Source organism: Acipenser ruthenus, chromosome 8 (assembly GCF_902713425.1).
Source record: "Acipenser ruthenus chromosome 8, fAciRut3.2 maternal haplotype, whole genome shotgun sequence".
NCBI classification, from domain to species: Eukaryota; Metazoa; Chordata; class Actinopteri; order Acipenseriformes; family Acipenseridae; genus Acipenser; species Acipenser ruthenus.
In genome coordinates, this window is record NC_081196.1 from 58805998 (window position 1) to 58823283 (window position 17286).

The 17286-nt window shown below is 35.6% G+C and overlaps 1 protein-coding gene across 3 annotated transcripts; it reads right to left on the bottom strand.

The window, feature by feature from the left end:
• Positions 1-265: 265 nt before the first annotated feature.
• On the bottom strand, positions 266-16367 carry LOC117406998 (tudor domain-containing protein 3-like). 3 transcript variants are annotated; one of them, XM_034011518.3, is made up of 15 exons: positions 16283-16363; positions 16065-16153; positions 14974-15058; positions 13947-14012; positions 13017-13177; positions 11090-11231; positions 10462-10533; positions 9960-10109; positions 8981-9127; positions 6328-6484; positions 6006-6131; positions 2405-3279; positions 1851-1976; positions 1332-1468; positions 266-517 (listed from the first exon to the last, which is right to left on the bottom strand). In XM_034011518.3, exons 2-14 carry the CDS (start codon positions 16100-16102, stop codon positions 1352-1354), a joined length of 2262 nt encoding a protein of 753 aa, XP_033867409.3. In that variant the 5' UTR covers positions 16103-16153; positions 16283-16363; the 3' UTR covers positions 266-517; positions 1332-1351. The 3 variants fall into 3 exon arrangements, with proteins under 3 accessions (XP_033867409.3, XP_058885345.1, XP_033867410.3); XM_059029362.1 differs by having other exon boundaries at positions 16304-16353; XM_034011519.3 differs by lacking the exon at positions 1332-1468 and having other exon boundaries at positions 16065-16367.
• Positions 16368-17286: the final 919 nt, after the last annotated feature.

Here is a 17286-nt window from a genome sequence, read left to right on the forward strand (position 1 = left end):
GTCTGTTTGGTGTTTGTTCACCTTATTATGTTTCAGCGACCCCTACTGGTTAATACCCTGTGAATCAGTTGTTTTCCCCCAGGGCCCATTCTTGCACAGAAAGTCAAGTGCTATCATCCAATCAAAAACAGTGGCATTTAACCCTGAGAAATTGCACTCTTGCACCATTAATTAAGATTCACATTGTGTTAGTGAAACTAGACTTATTTTTCAAAACATAGTTGACATGCAATTATATGTGCTTTGACGTAAACAAAACAAAGAATCACAATAATTCACTGCATTTTATTAAGACTCTCTTACACATCTACTTCATGTACAAAAAGCTCTGTGCTTCGTACAATGTCTTTGATTTACCCTTGTTAGTTTACCCACCATTTGCGAAAGCCCTTTTGAAAATGTTTACTTCTTAACACAACTTCAACCAAACGTGGAAGAACGGTGTCAGAATTTTAGAGGAAAAGATCTATTCAGCATTAAGGTTGTGCTTCTTTTAGTGTTTCTTTGAATGAGCGACCTTGGGGAGAAAAAAAAAAAAAAAAAAAACATAAGCAACCTGCTATGTTGTTTGTACAAATGAATGCATATGGTTAGAGCTACAGTATGCTCCTTAGTTTAGATTATACAATACAATTGCACAGTGGAGACAAATACCCAACTCCACCCAATCCATATTCTTTTATAGGGATTTGGTGTTGTATTTGGGGTTTCCATAGATGATTCAAGAAAGGAATGCAACCTTTGCATGAACCTACAGAAACAATTGTTAAACACACTAAACTCACTAGAATTATTTCTCAAGCTTAGATGTTATTATATGGTGCAGATAACACCCACTTAGGCATAAAACAGTAAACACATATGAACCACTATATATAGATGTAGAGAGGCAGTGGCTTTAGTTTTGAATCCCACCCCAATAGTGTACAAACTGAAATGACGGACTGCATATGCAGGCAATGCTCATTGGCACTCCCCTAGCCACCTTCAACTTGTTCAACTTCAAACTAATTTTAGGGGGCATTGAAAAAATGTAACTTTTGTGATAGAAAAAATTAAAGGCAAAACATGATGTCAACTGAGTTTTAAAAAATGTGACTGATAAAATGAACAAACTTGTTGATATTCAAGCGTGTTTATTTATAAATAAATGCTGTGCATGTGAAGTAACTGGTGTGCTCCTAAAAGACACACCAGATGCACCAGGCATTACCTCCCCCTAGTATTGAATTCTCTGAATGTGTTATCTTGTTTCCCTTATGTTAGTTGGTTGGTTTTAAGGTTTACTAAAGGTAAGATACTGTGAGTTGATCAGTCATATTCCATTGTACCTTTAATTCTTCCTCACACATCAGTCTCTAGCTCTAGGCGGCTGATAATATTCTTGTGTAGGCCTTGTGCGCCTTGGCTGCCCATCCCCACCTCCACGGTACTCTAGTGACTTTTCATAATACACGTCATCTTCTTCCTGTGAGCAAACAACCACTTTTAAATGAGTGTTTAGTCTTAATCGGTTTGCTTGTACAATGTATTCAAATTGCGTGTTAAGAATTTTATTTGAACTGGTTTTAGCAGTTTCCAGGATTTCTTTTGTATGGTGTTTGAAAATTCCCATAATACATAACCTGCAATACAATGTTTACTGCTTTTCTTTTCTTACTGTAAACTAATCAAGGTGATTCAACTGTCAGTTTAGACTACTAGGGTGAAGTTGTACCAAGGAGCATCCTTTTCTTTTAAAAATATTCGTACCAATTCCATTGTTTTGCTGCCCCCCTCTAAATAATGTTTGTGAAAGTGTAAATTGCCTAGGGAGTAGCCTATATTTTCCAAACAAACAGAATACTTACCCATGTCTCAGCTTCAATGGGCTTGACGTTATGGAGCAACACTTCTTCATAGTTCCCATAATCACTGAACACAACCACTGCTGTTGTTCCTGAAGGATGAACTCCATTGATTCTGGCCCGGTAAAACTTGAGAGAACAAAGAATATACTTTATATCGGTTTTCAAGAACTGAATTTTCAAAGAGCTTTCACTGGTTAAGCCTATGAAGCACAGTATGCAACAGACTTGATTTAAGCAATTTTAAAAAATAAATCATATTTATTTTAAGTATCATTACCTTAAATCATGGATGGCATTAGATAGCCAACAAAAGTTGCCTAACATTTTTCATATTATATTTTAAACATCAAATATTTTAACAATTACAAATTATTTTAATTAACATGCACATTAAGACTACAAAATTATCTAAATGCCAATCAAGTAATGTTAAAGCACTGTCCTATTAATATATAATTATTAGAAATTAGTTAAGATGGTTCCTGATTTATCACTGATTTTTTGGAGAATAAAACAAGAATTGTTCAGTAAAATCATATTTTTTTATTTTTTACCTTATTATCTTCCCAGTAAAGGGCAAGGCACTGGTCTCCTGGCTTCCAATGATCATACTGCAAACGGTTAGACTCTGAAGAAACATAAGGGGTTTCAAAAGCTTTCTCAGACTTGATTGGCCCTGACCTTGTTTTAGGTCCAGAATTATAAAAAGCATTCTTGCTTTCATGATCATTGAAAGAGTTTGTACTTGGCTTCTTTATGGGTCCACTTCTTTTATGGTGAGAATGCTCTGACTCTCCATTTTGCACATTGCGAGTGTTGACAACTGTTCTAACAGTACCAAAGTCATTTGCTATATTGGTGTCTCTGTCTGTTCGTGAATTATAGAAGTTTCCATTATCCACGGCTTTTGATTTTCTTTCATAATTATCTGTGCTCTGCTTGTCATATTTTCCTCTCTTTTGATGATTTGCTTCTATTTTGTAATCACGACTTGGATTTCCTTTGAGGTCCATTTCACTGCTGCATTCCATGGATTTGTTCTGCATAGTATTATCCCATAGACTCTTTTTAACAAACATTTCATTCTGTGGGGAAGTGCCTGATAGTGCATGCTCTCTTTGCCTCACATTGGTAGAGTAAGTTCGGCCTCCCTTCTTTCTCCCTTCAGTCCTATTTTCAGACCCTATAGAGTTTGTTTTTTCAGGAGCACTCCACCTTGATGGGGCAGACGTTTCCTGAGCTAGCCTGGCGGGTGGAGTATCTTTTTGGAATCGCGGTGGTCTGTCGTTTCTTTGATGCCTCACTTCATTTCTTTGAGGATATTTTGGTTGCATGGGTTCCTGGGGTTCCCTTGTACAATGGTCTTTGCTTGGGTAAAATATCTTGTTCTGTTGTGCCTGATGGTTCAGTGTAGATTGGCTTTTTGGTTCTAGGCAAAAAGAGATAAATAACCAGTAAATAACCAGATGGGTAAATGAATCATAAAACCCTGTTGTGCATTACTTCACAGTAAATCCGATCCACTGTCTTCTTATAGCATAATATGAATAAAGGAGGAGTGTACACTGTTTGAAATACCACTGAATTCACAATTTTAAAGTGGTTGTAGGCAACAAAATAATTTCATAAAACATACTTGTTTTGCACTTTCACTGCATAGGTCTCAAACGTGCGGTTTTGAAAGAAACATAGGAAACATTTATTTTTATTTTAAAACATGACATGCAATAAGTTAGAGAATGTTCTGTTTGTTTGACTTGCCTTCCAGGAAGTGTGTTACTGCTCTGCTTCCTATGTCATTTCATTTTAGTGTGCCCAATTATTTTACCACTGATTTTGTCCCCAATTTGGAATGTCCAATTATTTTTTCCCTTCACCGCAGAAATTCCCCACACAGCTCAGAAGAACTGAAGGTTCAGCCGACGTCCTTCAATCCCACGACCAATGTAGCTTCCTCTTTTACACCCAGGAACTCGAGAGCAGATGTCAACGAGCCAACAGCCTCCAGAGAACAAAGGTCAGCCCTGCGGGTTTCTGTTCTGAGCTCACTGGGTGCCTAGCCAGCAGGGTTTGCTGCAGCGCAAAGAGGAGAAAGCAGAGCCAATGCAACCCTCCCTTCGGAATCCCCGCCAAAGACCGGCGACTTCGCACAGCCAGATCGTAAACCTCCAGAATTTTTTTTAAGGTCAAAACATCTTACAGGCTACAAAGCAAGTCAGTCATTAGGGGAAGCAGATGGTTTGTTATTGGTAGTGAAGGGATGGGGACAATTTCACTCTCCAGGATGACCAAATAAGTACAAGACAGTACAAGCATGGCTTTGGATTAAATCGCAAACTTTGCAGTGATTGATGAATAGTTATGCCCGAGTTAAACTGGGTTAAATGCTCCTACTTGAGCTTCCTGATGTTTTATCATTTCAGTAAATGGCAGGGCTTTGAACTCAATCTCCTGAAGCAAATTAGGCTTGAGCATGCAGGCTGATGTAATGTACTTTCAGACCCAAATGATTGCATCAAATAAGACACACTGATGCATTCATGTTGAGTCACAGAACACCTGGTCTGGAAGATTAATACTACAGAAGTACCAAATATTTATTTGAAAAAAATCAGAACACAAGCTGTATTTATGTAATTTGATACATTACGTTTAGACTTAACTTTTGCCGTTAACAATATAGTTAAAGAGAAAATTAAAACAGGAAGATTCCAGTCCCTAAATGAGGACAATGGCACTTAATGGGTTAACTGTGCCACCAATTATATAAATGATATGCAAATATCTAGATCTGATGTAAATTCTTGTTCACAGAGCACAAAGCACAACGACTGATAAGAAAAAGATTTCAAAAAAGTTTTTCGGGTGGATATTTTACAATTGTAACATGACAAAAAAGTGTGGTTTTCATTAGTGAACATGCCAGCTGTATCAATCCCTACAACCCATCTGTATGTTATCAACACTGCCTGCAAACATTGATCTTGAAGGAATTAAGAGCTGTCTAACAGACCCTTTATTAGACTTTTCTTAATTCCTTCAATTAAGCTTTACCATCTGTTTGATGTTGAACATGTGTCTCACAAAAACTTTCACTTGAGTATGTTTTACAGGCAGTATAATTTATTTTATGTTTTAATGTGGTTGCAAGAGGTGTTGGTTTAAATATGTGAAGATGTAAAGAATGGCAACAATCTGAAAAGAAAAACCTAAAACACTGACAATGTGGATTGATTAGGGAGAATAATGGGGCAATTTGTATATATTTATTGATTTCTTTATTTTTAAAACTGGCTAGAAGAAATAATCCAAATCTGTTTCACTGATCAAAGGTCAAAAGGTAGTGTAGCAAAATGTGTATTCTCTAACCTGAAAAGAAATTGTATGAACTGAAAGCCTCCAATGTGTTTTTCTTTAAAATAGTCATTTGTAATCGAGAGGTTATGCAGCAGCTCAGTGCTAATTATCCTCCTTGTATGCAACATTTCTCTGGGGCTTGCAATTCAACCCACAGCCAAATACAATTATAAAACAATTAAACATAATCAGCACAACTTCTCCCTACCACTCAATACTGCTAGAAACAACAGGGCTCCAGACAAACTTTTTGCCCAAGGAGCCAATGGCTCCTAAGCCAAAAATGTTGGGTGCCAATTTATGAGCAAGTTAGTTGCTTCCAACTGCTGAAAATACAAGAAAAAAAACCCACTAAAATTATACAAAAACAGAAACATAATGTTTGTACTCATTTGTATGCTACCTAATTGTTCATCGATGCTGCATTTTACTTGCTCTGCCTTGGCTGTCCTCCGTGTGATCTGCTGTTCACCCACTATACCTGTCCTCAAATGCTGTCAACAACTTGTTAAACTTCAACAAATTTGAAATTTCTTTAAATTGCATGGACCAATGGAGATGCAAGTAGCATTTAAATGATTTCTTAAAAAGTGTGACATCCATAGGCACCTCCACTATACCCCAAAAGAGGTATTAAGGCAGTTTAGTACAATTCATTATGACTGGAACCTATTTGCCCGCTTATGTAAAATAAGGGAATATTTAACAACAGCTGCACAACTGCAAATCAGTACAGGTTGATTAGAATATAGTCGAAAGTCATTATTGGTATCGAAAACAGGAGGGGTTGGTATATACCTTCAATAGAGAAAGAACCCATCTTTGACTCCAAGAAATCAAACAATGTACTAGGGCCAGACGGTCTACCACCCAGCAATTCATCTTCATCCTCTGGTCTAGTCCTCCCTCTGCCACGCCCCTTTCCTGCAGAAACAAAAACATCTATATTTGGCAGCTGATTATGACTTTATCTGGTATTCTCGTATGTAGAGTTAATTCAATGTCTCAGTTTTTCATTACGTTACGTTCCTGTTCTAAAATTTGATTTGTATACACAGAGCTAAATTACTGTCATGGATTATTTTTCAGTTAATACTTTAGTGTCTTGTATTTATAGTACCTCTTGGCAGAGGTCCCTGAGCAGGTTTCGGCTTATTGCTGTTTAGTAGAAAATTTAGTGCAGCTTCCAAGTTGTTGCTATGATCCATAAGAGCCTGTCTTGCAGCTTCTTTATTGAAACCCATTTCCATTATGTCTCTTAAAGCCCTCTCATCCACCTGTAAAATACAAGAAATAAAAACAAAACTGGAAATGGGAGATTTTGTGAACAAAAAACAAAGCATCCCTGATTCCATAACTTTTTTATACAGAATAAAAAAATACAACTGTGTACCGAGTATAATGAATGGTCATATTTCAAAACATGTAGTCTGCTGGAAACCCCACATATAAAAATAAACCTATTTAACAAAACTAAACATATGAAGCAATATAACGTTATTAGTGCATACAGTCATTATTATTATTATTATTTATTTCTTAGCAGACACCCTTATCCAGGGCGACTTACAATTGTTACAAGATATCACATTATTTTTACATACAATTACCCATTTATACAGTTGGGTTTTTACTGGAGCAATCTAGGTAAAGTACCTTGTTCAAGGGTACAGCAGCAGTGTCCTCCACCTGGGATTGAACCCACAACCCTCCGGTCAAGTGTCCAGAGACCTAACCACTACTCCACACTGCTGCCCTCTGACTGGTTATATTGTTCCGCAATAGAGACACATTTTTTAATCTTAATATAAAAACAGATGCAGAGATGCTGGTATCATAAAATTGAATTTACTTTCACTTTTGCTTAAACAGCAAATTATTTTGCAGAATTCCTGTGGTATCAATTAGTGGTTAAAATCACTTTCCTGCAAACTATATAACTCAATCATCCAAAACAGCTTGTGAAACACCACATTTCATTATGACAGGACAGGCGGTTGATAAAAGCCAAAGTCATTAGTTTCATAAACTCTATTGCATCAAATCTTTCTGAACTGACACAGGTTAGTATTCAATCCATTGTTGCTTGTCTGCTGTTAATTGATTGTGAACTTCTTGCGCCATCTAGTGACAATATAACTGTAGCATAACCTCTCTCAAGCTTGATCAAAATGCCTTGCAAAATCTCAGCTAATGAATAGTATGTACATCATGCACACAGCTGAGGGCATCTATGTACAATCAAAATTCTAAATAATTTTGAATTCTTATGATCATAAAAGTGTGCAGCTCATTTTTTATTACAATTTTCTGCTTAATATTTAATTTTATATAACTGATAGCACATTATATATATATAAAAAATAAAATAAAAAAAGGCTTTCAGCTTTTGCATTCCATAAGTCTATGAAAACAGGTATTTCAGATTGTTGTAGATTTTGATATACTTTGCTACTGCAATTTAAAGTCCTAAAGGCGCAATCTGAATATCAAAAGACATTCCATTCTCCAAATTTAACACAGATCCCTATTGACCCTTACCTGTTTTACAGAATTCAAGAACTAATGCATTTCAAATGGTGTCAAAAAATGAAGGAAATTGTTTTGAATTTACATGTTGTCAAAAATGGAAAGTAATAGTCACTGATATATTCAGTGCTAACTCGTTATAACGTGACCCGTTATAGTGCGGAATCGGTTATAACACGGTAAGGTTGTGGCTCCCATTTCCCCCATAATGCAATTTGACTCACAAACGTTGGGTTTTATTGTTGTTTTACATTACCGCATTTAAACCCATTGAAGTTGAAGCTGGGACATATACTAATTATAAAGCTCCTGTGCTTGCACTGTATTTTTTTTTCTAAAAGTAAAAACAAAATGTCAGTTAATGTTACAAAACAAGTACAAACAATACAAGTGTGTATAAACATTCTTGGATTCTCTGTTATTTATTTACAGTTTACAACATTTATTAGAAAAAAATATACCATTTAAATAAGCGTGGTGTAAACTTTAAACTGGTGGAATAGCAGTTTCTATTCTACTGTTTGTTGTTTTTTGGTGTGGCCTCTCTTCCCTTCATTTTCCACGGTACGCTACACTATTAATTTGGCCATCGTAAATCATTTTGGGAATGCCAATACTCATTATAATGCGAAACACAAATAACGCTGTCTCCAATTATAGACCCCGACAACCGCGTTATAACAGGGTAGCACTGTATACACTGCTCACAGAAAGGGTACATGTGAAAAGTCAATTTAATCTGTAACGTTTTGTAGTGAATATATTGAAAGGAATATTTAATCTGTATTTTACATTGAATCAAATTGACCTAAGAATAAGAGTCACAATGCAGGTGGGGGGTTGCATCATTTTTCACACATCAGTTAATAGCAGGTTGGGCTTCCTGTAGCAGCGAAGCAGGCAGTCAGGCGTCAATGTTACTTTATTTTCATTCTGATGGTTTCTATTTGTATTTTAAAGGGTCCAGATTTGGCTTAAAATGTTTGAAGTGAATGATAAATCTTTGTAAACATTTAACTTTTTGGTGGGTTTTTTTTTTTTTTTAACTACAGTACTGAAAAAACAGTGAAAATAGATCCGTCTTAGGTGCTTACTGTTTGCCTTTTGTGAATGACCCACCGATGGGCATGACATGTTATTTATTGATATGACACGTTATTTTATGCTTAGCACAAATAACACTCGTTGCATAAATATATATACATATAAAGTTTGTATACACCCTTTAGCATTTTGGTTCTTACCAACTCTCGATAAACACCTTCAGAGCGGCCTTCTATCCATGCAGGTTTTTCCTCTCGTTTTCTCTGGAATGTATCTCTGCTTTTGTAACTTACACCGATGGTGTTGAGATTGCTTCCAGCATTTCCTCCGCCTCCAAAAGTTCTTATCTTTAAGGAAGGAGAAAAAATAAATCAATTTGTTTTATAAAAAGGACAAAAACTGAAGGAAAAAATAAATAATCAATTATAACACACACAACAAATAGTCTAATTAATGTACAGTGTGGAGAAATCCTAACTTCATCTGGATTGTCTTTTAGACCGGTGGTTCAGTATAGGGAACACATCCCTTCAATCCCTTCAAATCCCTTCAAATCCCTTCAAATCCCTTCGGGGCAGCAGTGTGGAGTAGTGGACTTTTGACTGGAGGATCGTAGGTTCAGTTCCAGGTGGGGGACATTGCTGCTGTTCCCTTGAGCAAGGTACTTTACCTAGATTGCTCCAGTAAAAACCCAACTGTATAAATGGGTAATTGTATGTAAAAATAATGTGATATCTTGTAACAATTGTAAGTCGCCCTGGATAAGGGCGTCTGTTAAGAAATAAATAAATAATAATATACAATTTAACAGGCCTAGGTATTCTCAAATATCATTTTTATATGACACTTTTTGTAAGACTGAAACCGTTTTAATTGGCTTTAGTCCAGTTTTCGTTACACAGTGCTGAAATAGTTCAAATACATGTGTATATAAGAAATAAATAATAATAAATAATAATAATAATAATAGTATACACAATACTGAATATCAGTAACATTTTGCTGCCTTTAGCGCAAGTCAAAACATCCTAGAAAATGCACAAGAGGCAGCTTAGTTTAAAATATCACTGCTGGACTAGATTATTACACTGATGCAGTCATCTTTTACTTTACTTAGAGCAGTTAAAAGATGCAAAAATCACCTAGATTTAAGGTTGGGAATATTTATTTCATACCTACCTCTTTGCTCTTTGCCACTTCTGCAATGGCAGCAATCCTTTGCTTCTCAAATTCATCATTTTCATCTGCAGGCTTAACAATATTTGTAACCTGTAGTGTCTTCCTTTGATCCAGCTCCCTGGTGTCCACTTGCTCTTGATTAACACATTTCTTAGAAAGAGAAGACTTCTTAGTGCTGCAAAAGCTTTTCAACAAAGTCTGTTTTTCTTTATCATTAACATGGAACCATAACCCATATAATGCTAGTTATGGTATAATATACGACTTAAGATTTCTGTGAGGCACAAGACGAATCCTGAATTATTATTATTTTATAAGAGCATAGTTGCTGTTCTTCTACCAGGAGTATCCTTTACGATGTATTAGGACTCCAGAATATGTGTTACTAATGGAGAGCAGGCAGGTATATGCTCTTTATAATATCAATAAATATCTTGAAACATTGAACCCATGATTTTAATTAGTGTACATACAGTACTTATTTTAAAAAAGAAGAAATTACCTGGCCAAAAGGCACAAACGGGGGTGGTCCACCTTCTGCACCAATATTACTTCTATTGTGTTTTGCTAAACTCTTAAAAGTGGAAAACAATACAAATAGCACAATGATTAACTTTTCTTCATCAATCAATGTCAAAATAAATAAATAAATAAATCATCAAGCCAATACAAATATTAGACCTTCACTTGTACTCTATACAAAAGGTTAACAGTAAGAAACATACAAAAAAACTGCAGCAAAGAAAGAATGTCTTCCCTATTGAACCCAGGGCTACTTTACATACTCAATGTTGTTCCTTTGAAAATAGATGCCACTTTTTAAAAAGTTCCAGTAACCTTATCTTTGATTCTGTGGGCAGTTCCTTTACACTCACTTAAATCTAACATGCAAATCACTTGTTTCCAACAAGTAACAACTAGATGCCTGAGTAGAAACTATGCAGATGTGGACAGTAAGAAACAAATGCCAGCTACTGTTGACAGCACGAAGACTCACTAAACCAGGTAATAAATAACTGCTGTGATAAGTACGGTTTCTATATTTAGTGTTTGTTTTTTGTCTTGGTTTAATTAACATGGCATACTGAGTTAATGTATCACAGAACAGGTACAATAGTTGTGTTCCTTACCCTTTGTAACTCCCATTTGTCTATCATATGATCAACTTCTCCTCCAAGGACAATAATCCTGGTGTCATCCAAAAGCAAAAAGCCATTTTTTATATGCACTGTACCCAGAAGCTTTACTTTCGTACCAGGGGGGGTGTTTAAACTGGAAAACAAAGACAAACCGTCATTAGGCTTCATTTTGAAACCGGAAAAGCTAGGACTGAATTATAAAAGAAAAACATTAAAATATGGGAACCCTCTGTCAATTAAATATCTGCCTAGGTCTCAACTGCAAACATGTAATTAATACTATAATATAAAATAACTTCACAATTTTGATAAAATCAAAAAACACATGTCAAAGATGAATGAGCTGGAGATCTCTAAATGAAGTTCAGTAGCACTGCTGAGTTACTTTTTAAACCACTGTTGTGGACTACAGAGGTTTCAAGAGCTTCACTACCAACTAAAGCAAATAATTATGAAAACATTACTATTGCTCTTAAGCTTGCACACTCTTCAGTGTTAAATAATCCCTGTGAAAGCATGTGTAGTGTATAAATTGAAAAATGTAGGATAGATGTAAAATATCTTAATAAAATATTATAAAATTCTACTACGGGACCAATGTCTTTCTTTAATCTGTCACTGTGTGGTATAACTGGCATAAGATTATACATCCATAAAGCATCAAATTTAAATGTGCAAAGTCATCAGCAATATATATAAAGACTTTTGATAAATATAAATCTCTCATGCAACAGTTACGCACATGCTTTTTTATGCATAAACAAGATTATATTTTAGCGTACCATTAGTATTCAGCAGAATTGAATACTGTATGGCTTGCAAGTGAAGCAGCTATCTTCCTCTTGCTTGTAAAATAAATCAGTTTTCAGACCACATCCTGATAATCGGATTGCATTTCTACCTCAACAGTGCCCTCTAGTGGCACTGTACACAAAATACCCTTTGATTTTGTTATTCACATAAACCTCATATCAGAAATCAACCAATCACTAAAGTATTTGCCAAAATTCCAGTACATCTTATCCTGTGTACAGATGTCATGCCATGCATAGTACACTACACCTAACTCCAATGTTCAAAAATCAAAACAAAAAAAACAAAACCACATACCTTCACTTTCTTTAAATGCTGATAAAGTTAACTTGCTCTTCCAAAGAAAATATTATCGAAATCGCTACAAACTTTTAAAAACATGTTTTTCCGGCTCGCTTTTGTTTTAAATATATACTATAGTCTCAACACAACATGCTGATTTTAGACTGACCCACTTCACGACTGGGGTAGGTAAAATGTATGTTTTAAATAAAATACTTTTCACTTTAAAGCTATTCCTGAGTACAATCTTCATTTGTGTGATTTATACTAAGCTAATATGTTATGTGTAGGGTGTCTCGTATTGTATAAAACATGTCACTTTTCACAGCTTGAGCAGCCTCTCGCCCACACTGCACAAGATGACATCTCTTATATAATAAGAGACCCCCTAAACACCACATATTAACTTAGAAAATGAGCTTTGAGACACAACATAGCCAAAAATCTATGGATTAAAGCATATACATACATTTTGTACCTGAGTTTTCGGAAGGCAACACACAAGTGCGGTTAGTAAGTATTGTTGTTCAAGATGAATATAAAAGTCCTGAACCAGTGTATGCTTTGGGACTCTTATCACTGCACATCATGGTTATGGTATTGGTATAAAACCACAGGACATTACATTATTGAATACCTATATAAAAATTAAACATTGGTGTTTTTGTGAACAAAAAAAAAAACAAAAAAACATCCACAGACAGATTATTGAATAGTTTTCTCCAGCCAATAACCACTATAAAACTTTATCAAAAGAATTATAAAATACAGCTGGCAAACGAATGGGAGACCCTATGTCAATTAAATATTTTTTCCGCCTCACCTTATTTTGGAGAGATGTTTGAATTCTATTCCCAAACAGTTTGTATGACCATCTGTCATCTGCAATCGTAGCATCCTTGGAGCACCTTGTGATTCTTCATTGTCTTTAGGAGCTGACACGTTTCTAATTTTCTGTACTTGAAGAATGCATGGGCCTTCAAGCTTAAAAAAAAATAAAAAAAACTATTCATTAGTTTCATACCTAAAAATCCTGTACGATTAAATGGTAAACTTTGATGTTGTGTAGATTTAATAAAGTTCAATCCAACATAAAATACTAAGGCTGGACAAAACTAAAATTGCCACAACACTGTAAACCTTCCAGTGCTTGTTTTCATTCGTCATGGACACCCCCCGTTATAGGCCCATCACTTCAAAAATAATTGGGAGTTGCCTAGAAGTTTTTTAATATATTAAAACACTTCTAGGTACATCTATCTTGAATATCAAAATAATCTGAGATGGTAAGGTGGGGACCACTGGTCCATTTGAAGTGGAATGACTCCTAATTATTTTCACTTGAGAAATGATGGTGGACCAGATCTTGCTGCAATCTGCCTGGTGTCACCTGCAGCAACAAGCAGAATAACCTGCGGCGCTGCACTTACATAGTATCGTCATTCACTATCATAGGAATTAACCAACCAGAGTTTCGTTCACCTCCACTGTCCAGGTGGTGGAATTTGAATTACAAGTTGGACCTATCAACTATGTGCGTTCATTTTCTGAAGACCTGTCTTCAAGTTTGACTTAAACACCAGGTTATCCTTTTATAACCTGATCTCTTCAGCATTTTAAAAATGCAGTAATCCATACATTAGCACATCATATTTTTTTTCTGTATTTGTCCACTTAAAATAAAGTTTGACTGTATTCCTCTATGCAAGTTGTTGGTTAAATAAATATATTTATTAATACCTATTTTACTCACCTTTTCCACTCTTCCACTGTTAATTTCACTTGGCAGAAATGGCTTGCCAATTGATCGTAGATCACTCTAAAAAAAATGAAAAAATAATAGGAAAACATTTGATATAATCATACTGCAATTGTATATTTAGTTATTTCAGTGTATGGCAACTGACAATATCATTTTTTTTTTTACATGATTCAAGTATACAACTTTTTATCCCAATCACACCCCAAATGTAAATCAAATAAACTAATTAATAAAAAGCAAAAATATATTAAGCTACTTCCGAAGAACCTTTTTTAATGTCAAGGTTCCAACACATTACAACAATTCACCAGAAAGAAAGCACAATCACTATAAATTACATACAGCATTTACTAAGTAGCAGTCATAGTAATATTTCAATTAAAAAATATCAAATGCAATCACCACTGGAACGGCTGTTCAATAACTCTAGACGCAACACATTTTCAAAAAGCAGTGCCAAATAATACATTAGCAATATAAAACAGCATTTAAGTGATGCAAACTGACTTTTAGTTTTAAAAAACAATGTGATATGATTCAAGCATTCAAAATCCTAAAAGGTATAGACAATGTCGACCCAGGGGACTTTTTTGACCTGAAAAAAGAAACAAGGACCATGGGTCACAAATGGAGATTAGATAAAGGGGCATTCAGAACAGAAAATAGGAAGCACTTTTTTACACAGAGAATTGTGAGGGTCTGGAATCAACTCCCCAGTAATGTTGTTGAAGCTGACACCCTGGGATCCTTCAAGAAGCTGCTTGATGAGATTCTGGGATCAATAAGCTACTAACAACCAAACGAGCAAGATAGGCTGAAAGGCCTCCTCTCGTTTGTAAACTTTCTTATGTTATTCTTATGTTCTTATGTTTCTTGTAATGCCTGTTGAAATTTGAGGTTGCCAAAGACTCTGTGAAAAAACACTGCATAAATAAACACTGACCACTTTGATACAGTGATCCGCAATGCAACTGACTTATGCACATATAGACAGACACAGCACAGCTACTATACCTACATTAAGCGCAATCCTGATAATGTCGTTAAAAAGCACATTGTCCACAGATTTTGTGCAGGCTTCAATTCCTTCATCTGAAAGACACCTGTGTCAAGAACAAAAGTGGTTAAAAATGGAATGCTTTAAAAAAAAAAAAAAAAAACACAAAAAACAAAAGAAAACCAAAATAAACATTTTGCATGTGTATGAGTTCATCAAGATCAAGCTGACCTTGCATCAATGTAATTTAGGTCATGAAAAATCATGTTGGAGTCATCAAAATGTGGATTATGTAGCAATAACAAAATGAATGAAACACTTCTCCAGAATTATATCCAGTTGAGCTGGAATGCTTCTGGTCTACTGCAGTCTATTTTGGTCCCCATGTTACAACAAGGACATTTCGGGAAGTGTCTGGAAGCCACATAGCTTTCTGTTTTGATGTAGAATAAGTGGGTGACTGAGTACATATTTTATTAATGCTCTTTTATAATCTAATTATTAGAATTTTTTTTTTTTTTTTTTTTAACTTTTTAATTGTGATCGAATTGTTGTGAAGGGACTTTCCCACAGTACACTACCAGCATGGCACATAAAAACGTGCGTTTATCTTTCAGCTGATTTAAGATGCACGGTTATTAAATAGATTAATAACAACTAGGACGATGAGGAGGCACATGATGTGTATGTTGGGGCGCTGTGTGAATGTGCAGAATACGATGCTATTTAGGGAACTTGAACACACGTCACACAGAACCTAGTGAAATTGATCTACCTCATAACTGTGGTAATGTAAACTAATGACAAGACACCCTACACGTAGGTATCAACTTGTGCACGCTTTTAAGGAAGGAGACAGAACGTTAAAACTCATTAAACCCAAAACGAATCTATAATAATAATAATAATAATAATAATTCAGAACTAACCCTAATACAATTGACAAGTACTATACTATATCAGATGTACATAGCCTATTACTTCACGCGAGTCGACACATATGTTTAGGTTGTTCCAATCTACCCTATATTGAAGAAATTAAATAAACAACGTTTTAGATTTGAACACAGAATTAATTTTCTGTAATAACATGAAAATGCACAGCTGCTTACCAGCCTTCTTTGGACAGAGCTGTAGTAAAATCAGCCATGTTTTCGGAACATTCGTTTTCAACAATAATAGGCCTGCGGTTTTTTTTCAGCTGTGTAATTAATTAGAAAAAAAAAACATTTTCGGGTATATAATTATAAGAAATACATGTATAATTGGGTTTTAAAAAAAATATATTAACAAAAGTATAAAAAAACTCAACAATGTAAACACAATTTACGTCAGATCACAAAAGACCAACCAACTCAAAACTCCGAACAAGCGCCGCCTGCAAGGGATGAAAGGTTACTGCGTGACCCGAAGACGTAAGCACGTACAGTATCTTTGAAGCCAGAAGCCATAGGACTGGCAAATCGAAGGATACTTCGCAATACACAACGCTGCAAACCCATAAACATAAGACTCGTTTTTTTTTCTTGTGCAAACTGTTCATTCGTTCTGTTAGTGTGATTTGCTGGTTAGTTATTTCGACAATTACCCTCGTAATGAATAAATAAATAGTCATAGTACTGCATTTGCTTGTTTCAGTGTGGTTCAGGAGTTCTGACAGGTACCTTGCATGGTGCCATTGCCCTTTTTTGTACATTTACTTGCAACGCATTAACAGCCATGGTAACCAGAAGGTAATATGCTGACACATTATTAAACTAGAACAGCAGTTCTGTTGATCTGACCTCTCAAACACGGGCCCCTTTTCAGTGTTTTCATCTGTCCTTGCGGTTGCCGCCTGACCGGTTTTTGTACTGCCTTGCCGGTTGCACGTGAAATATTTATGTGTTGTTTTTCCCCCACCTGGGACAGTTAAGCACAGTAATCGTACAGGGATACATAAAGTTACAACAGTACCAATTTAACGTAGGTGAGAAAAATGACATCGTGCTATTTTTTGTGTGTAAAGCGTTTCACTGAAACATTGTGGTAATAATTAGCTGTAGTTGGCAGTAGGACCCTTTTTGTTGGTGGGAGGTTTCTTGAGGTGCCAACCCTACCTGTCATTATGGGCCAATTTCTTCAAAACGTAGGGGTGGGTACAACGAAAACTCAAATGTCACCTCTGGGCGCCTAGACTAAAATTCAAGCACATGTTTTCGCAAGGTGTACAACACGACAACCTGCCCCCCGCCCCCCCTCTAATCGTTACTAAAACCAATTTCTCCAAGTTTTGAAAAACTGCGGTATTTCTCACAAAAGATACGGTACTACAGTTGGAAAAGGGGAAAGACG

Excerpts from the sequence above, each read along its gene's own strand:
- LOC117406998 (XM_034011518.3), bottom strand. The coding sequence starts at position 16,102 with ATGGCTGATTTTACTACAGCTCTGTCCAAAGAAGGCTG. Across the intron at positions 11,232-13,016 it reads AAACATCTCTCCAAAATAAG|TTTAAACACCCCCCCTGGTA; the intron begins GTGAGGCGGAAA and ends TTTGTTTTCCAG. Across the intron at positions 6,132-6,327 it reads TCAGGGACCTCTGCCAAGAG|GAAAGGGGCGTGGCAGAGGG; the intron begins GTACTATAAATA and ends TTGTTTCTGCAG.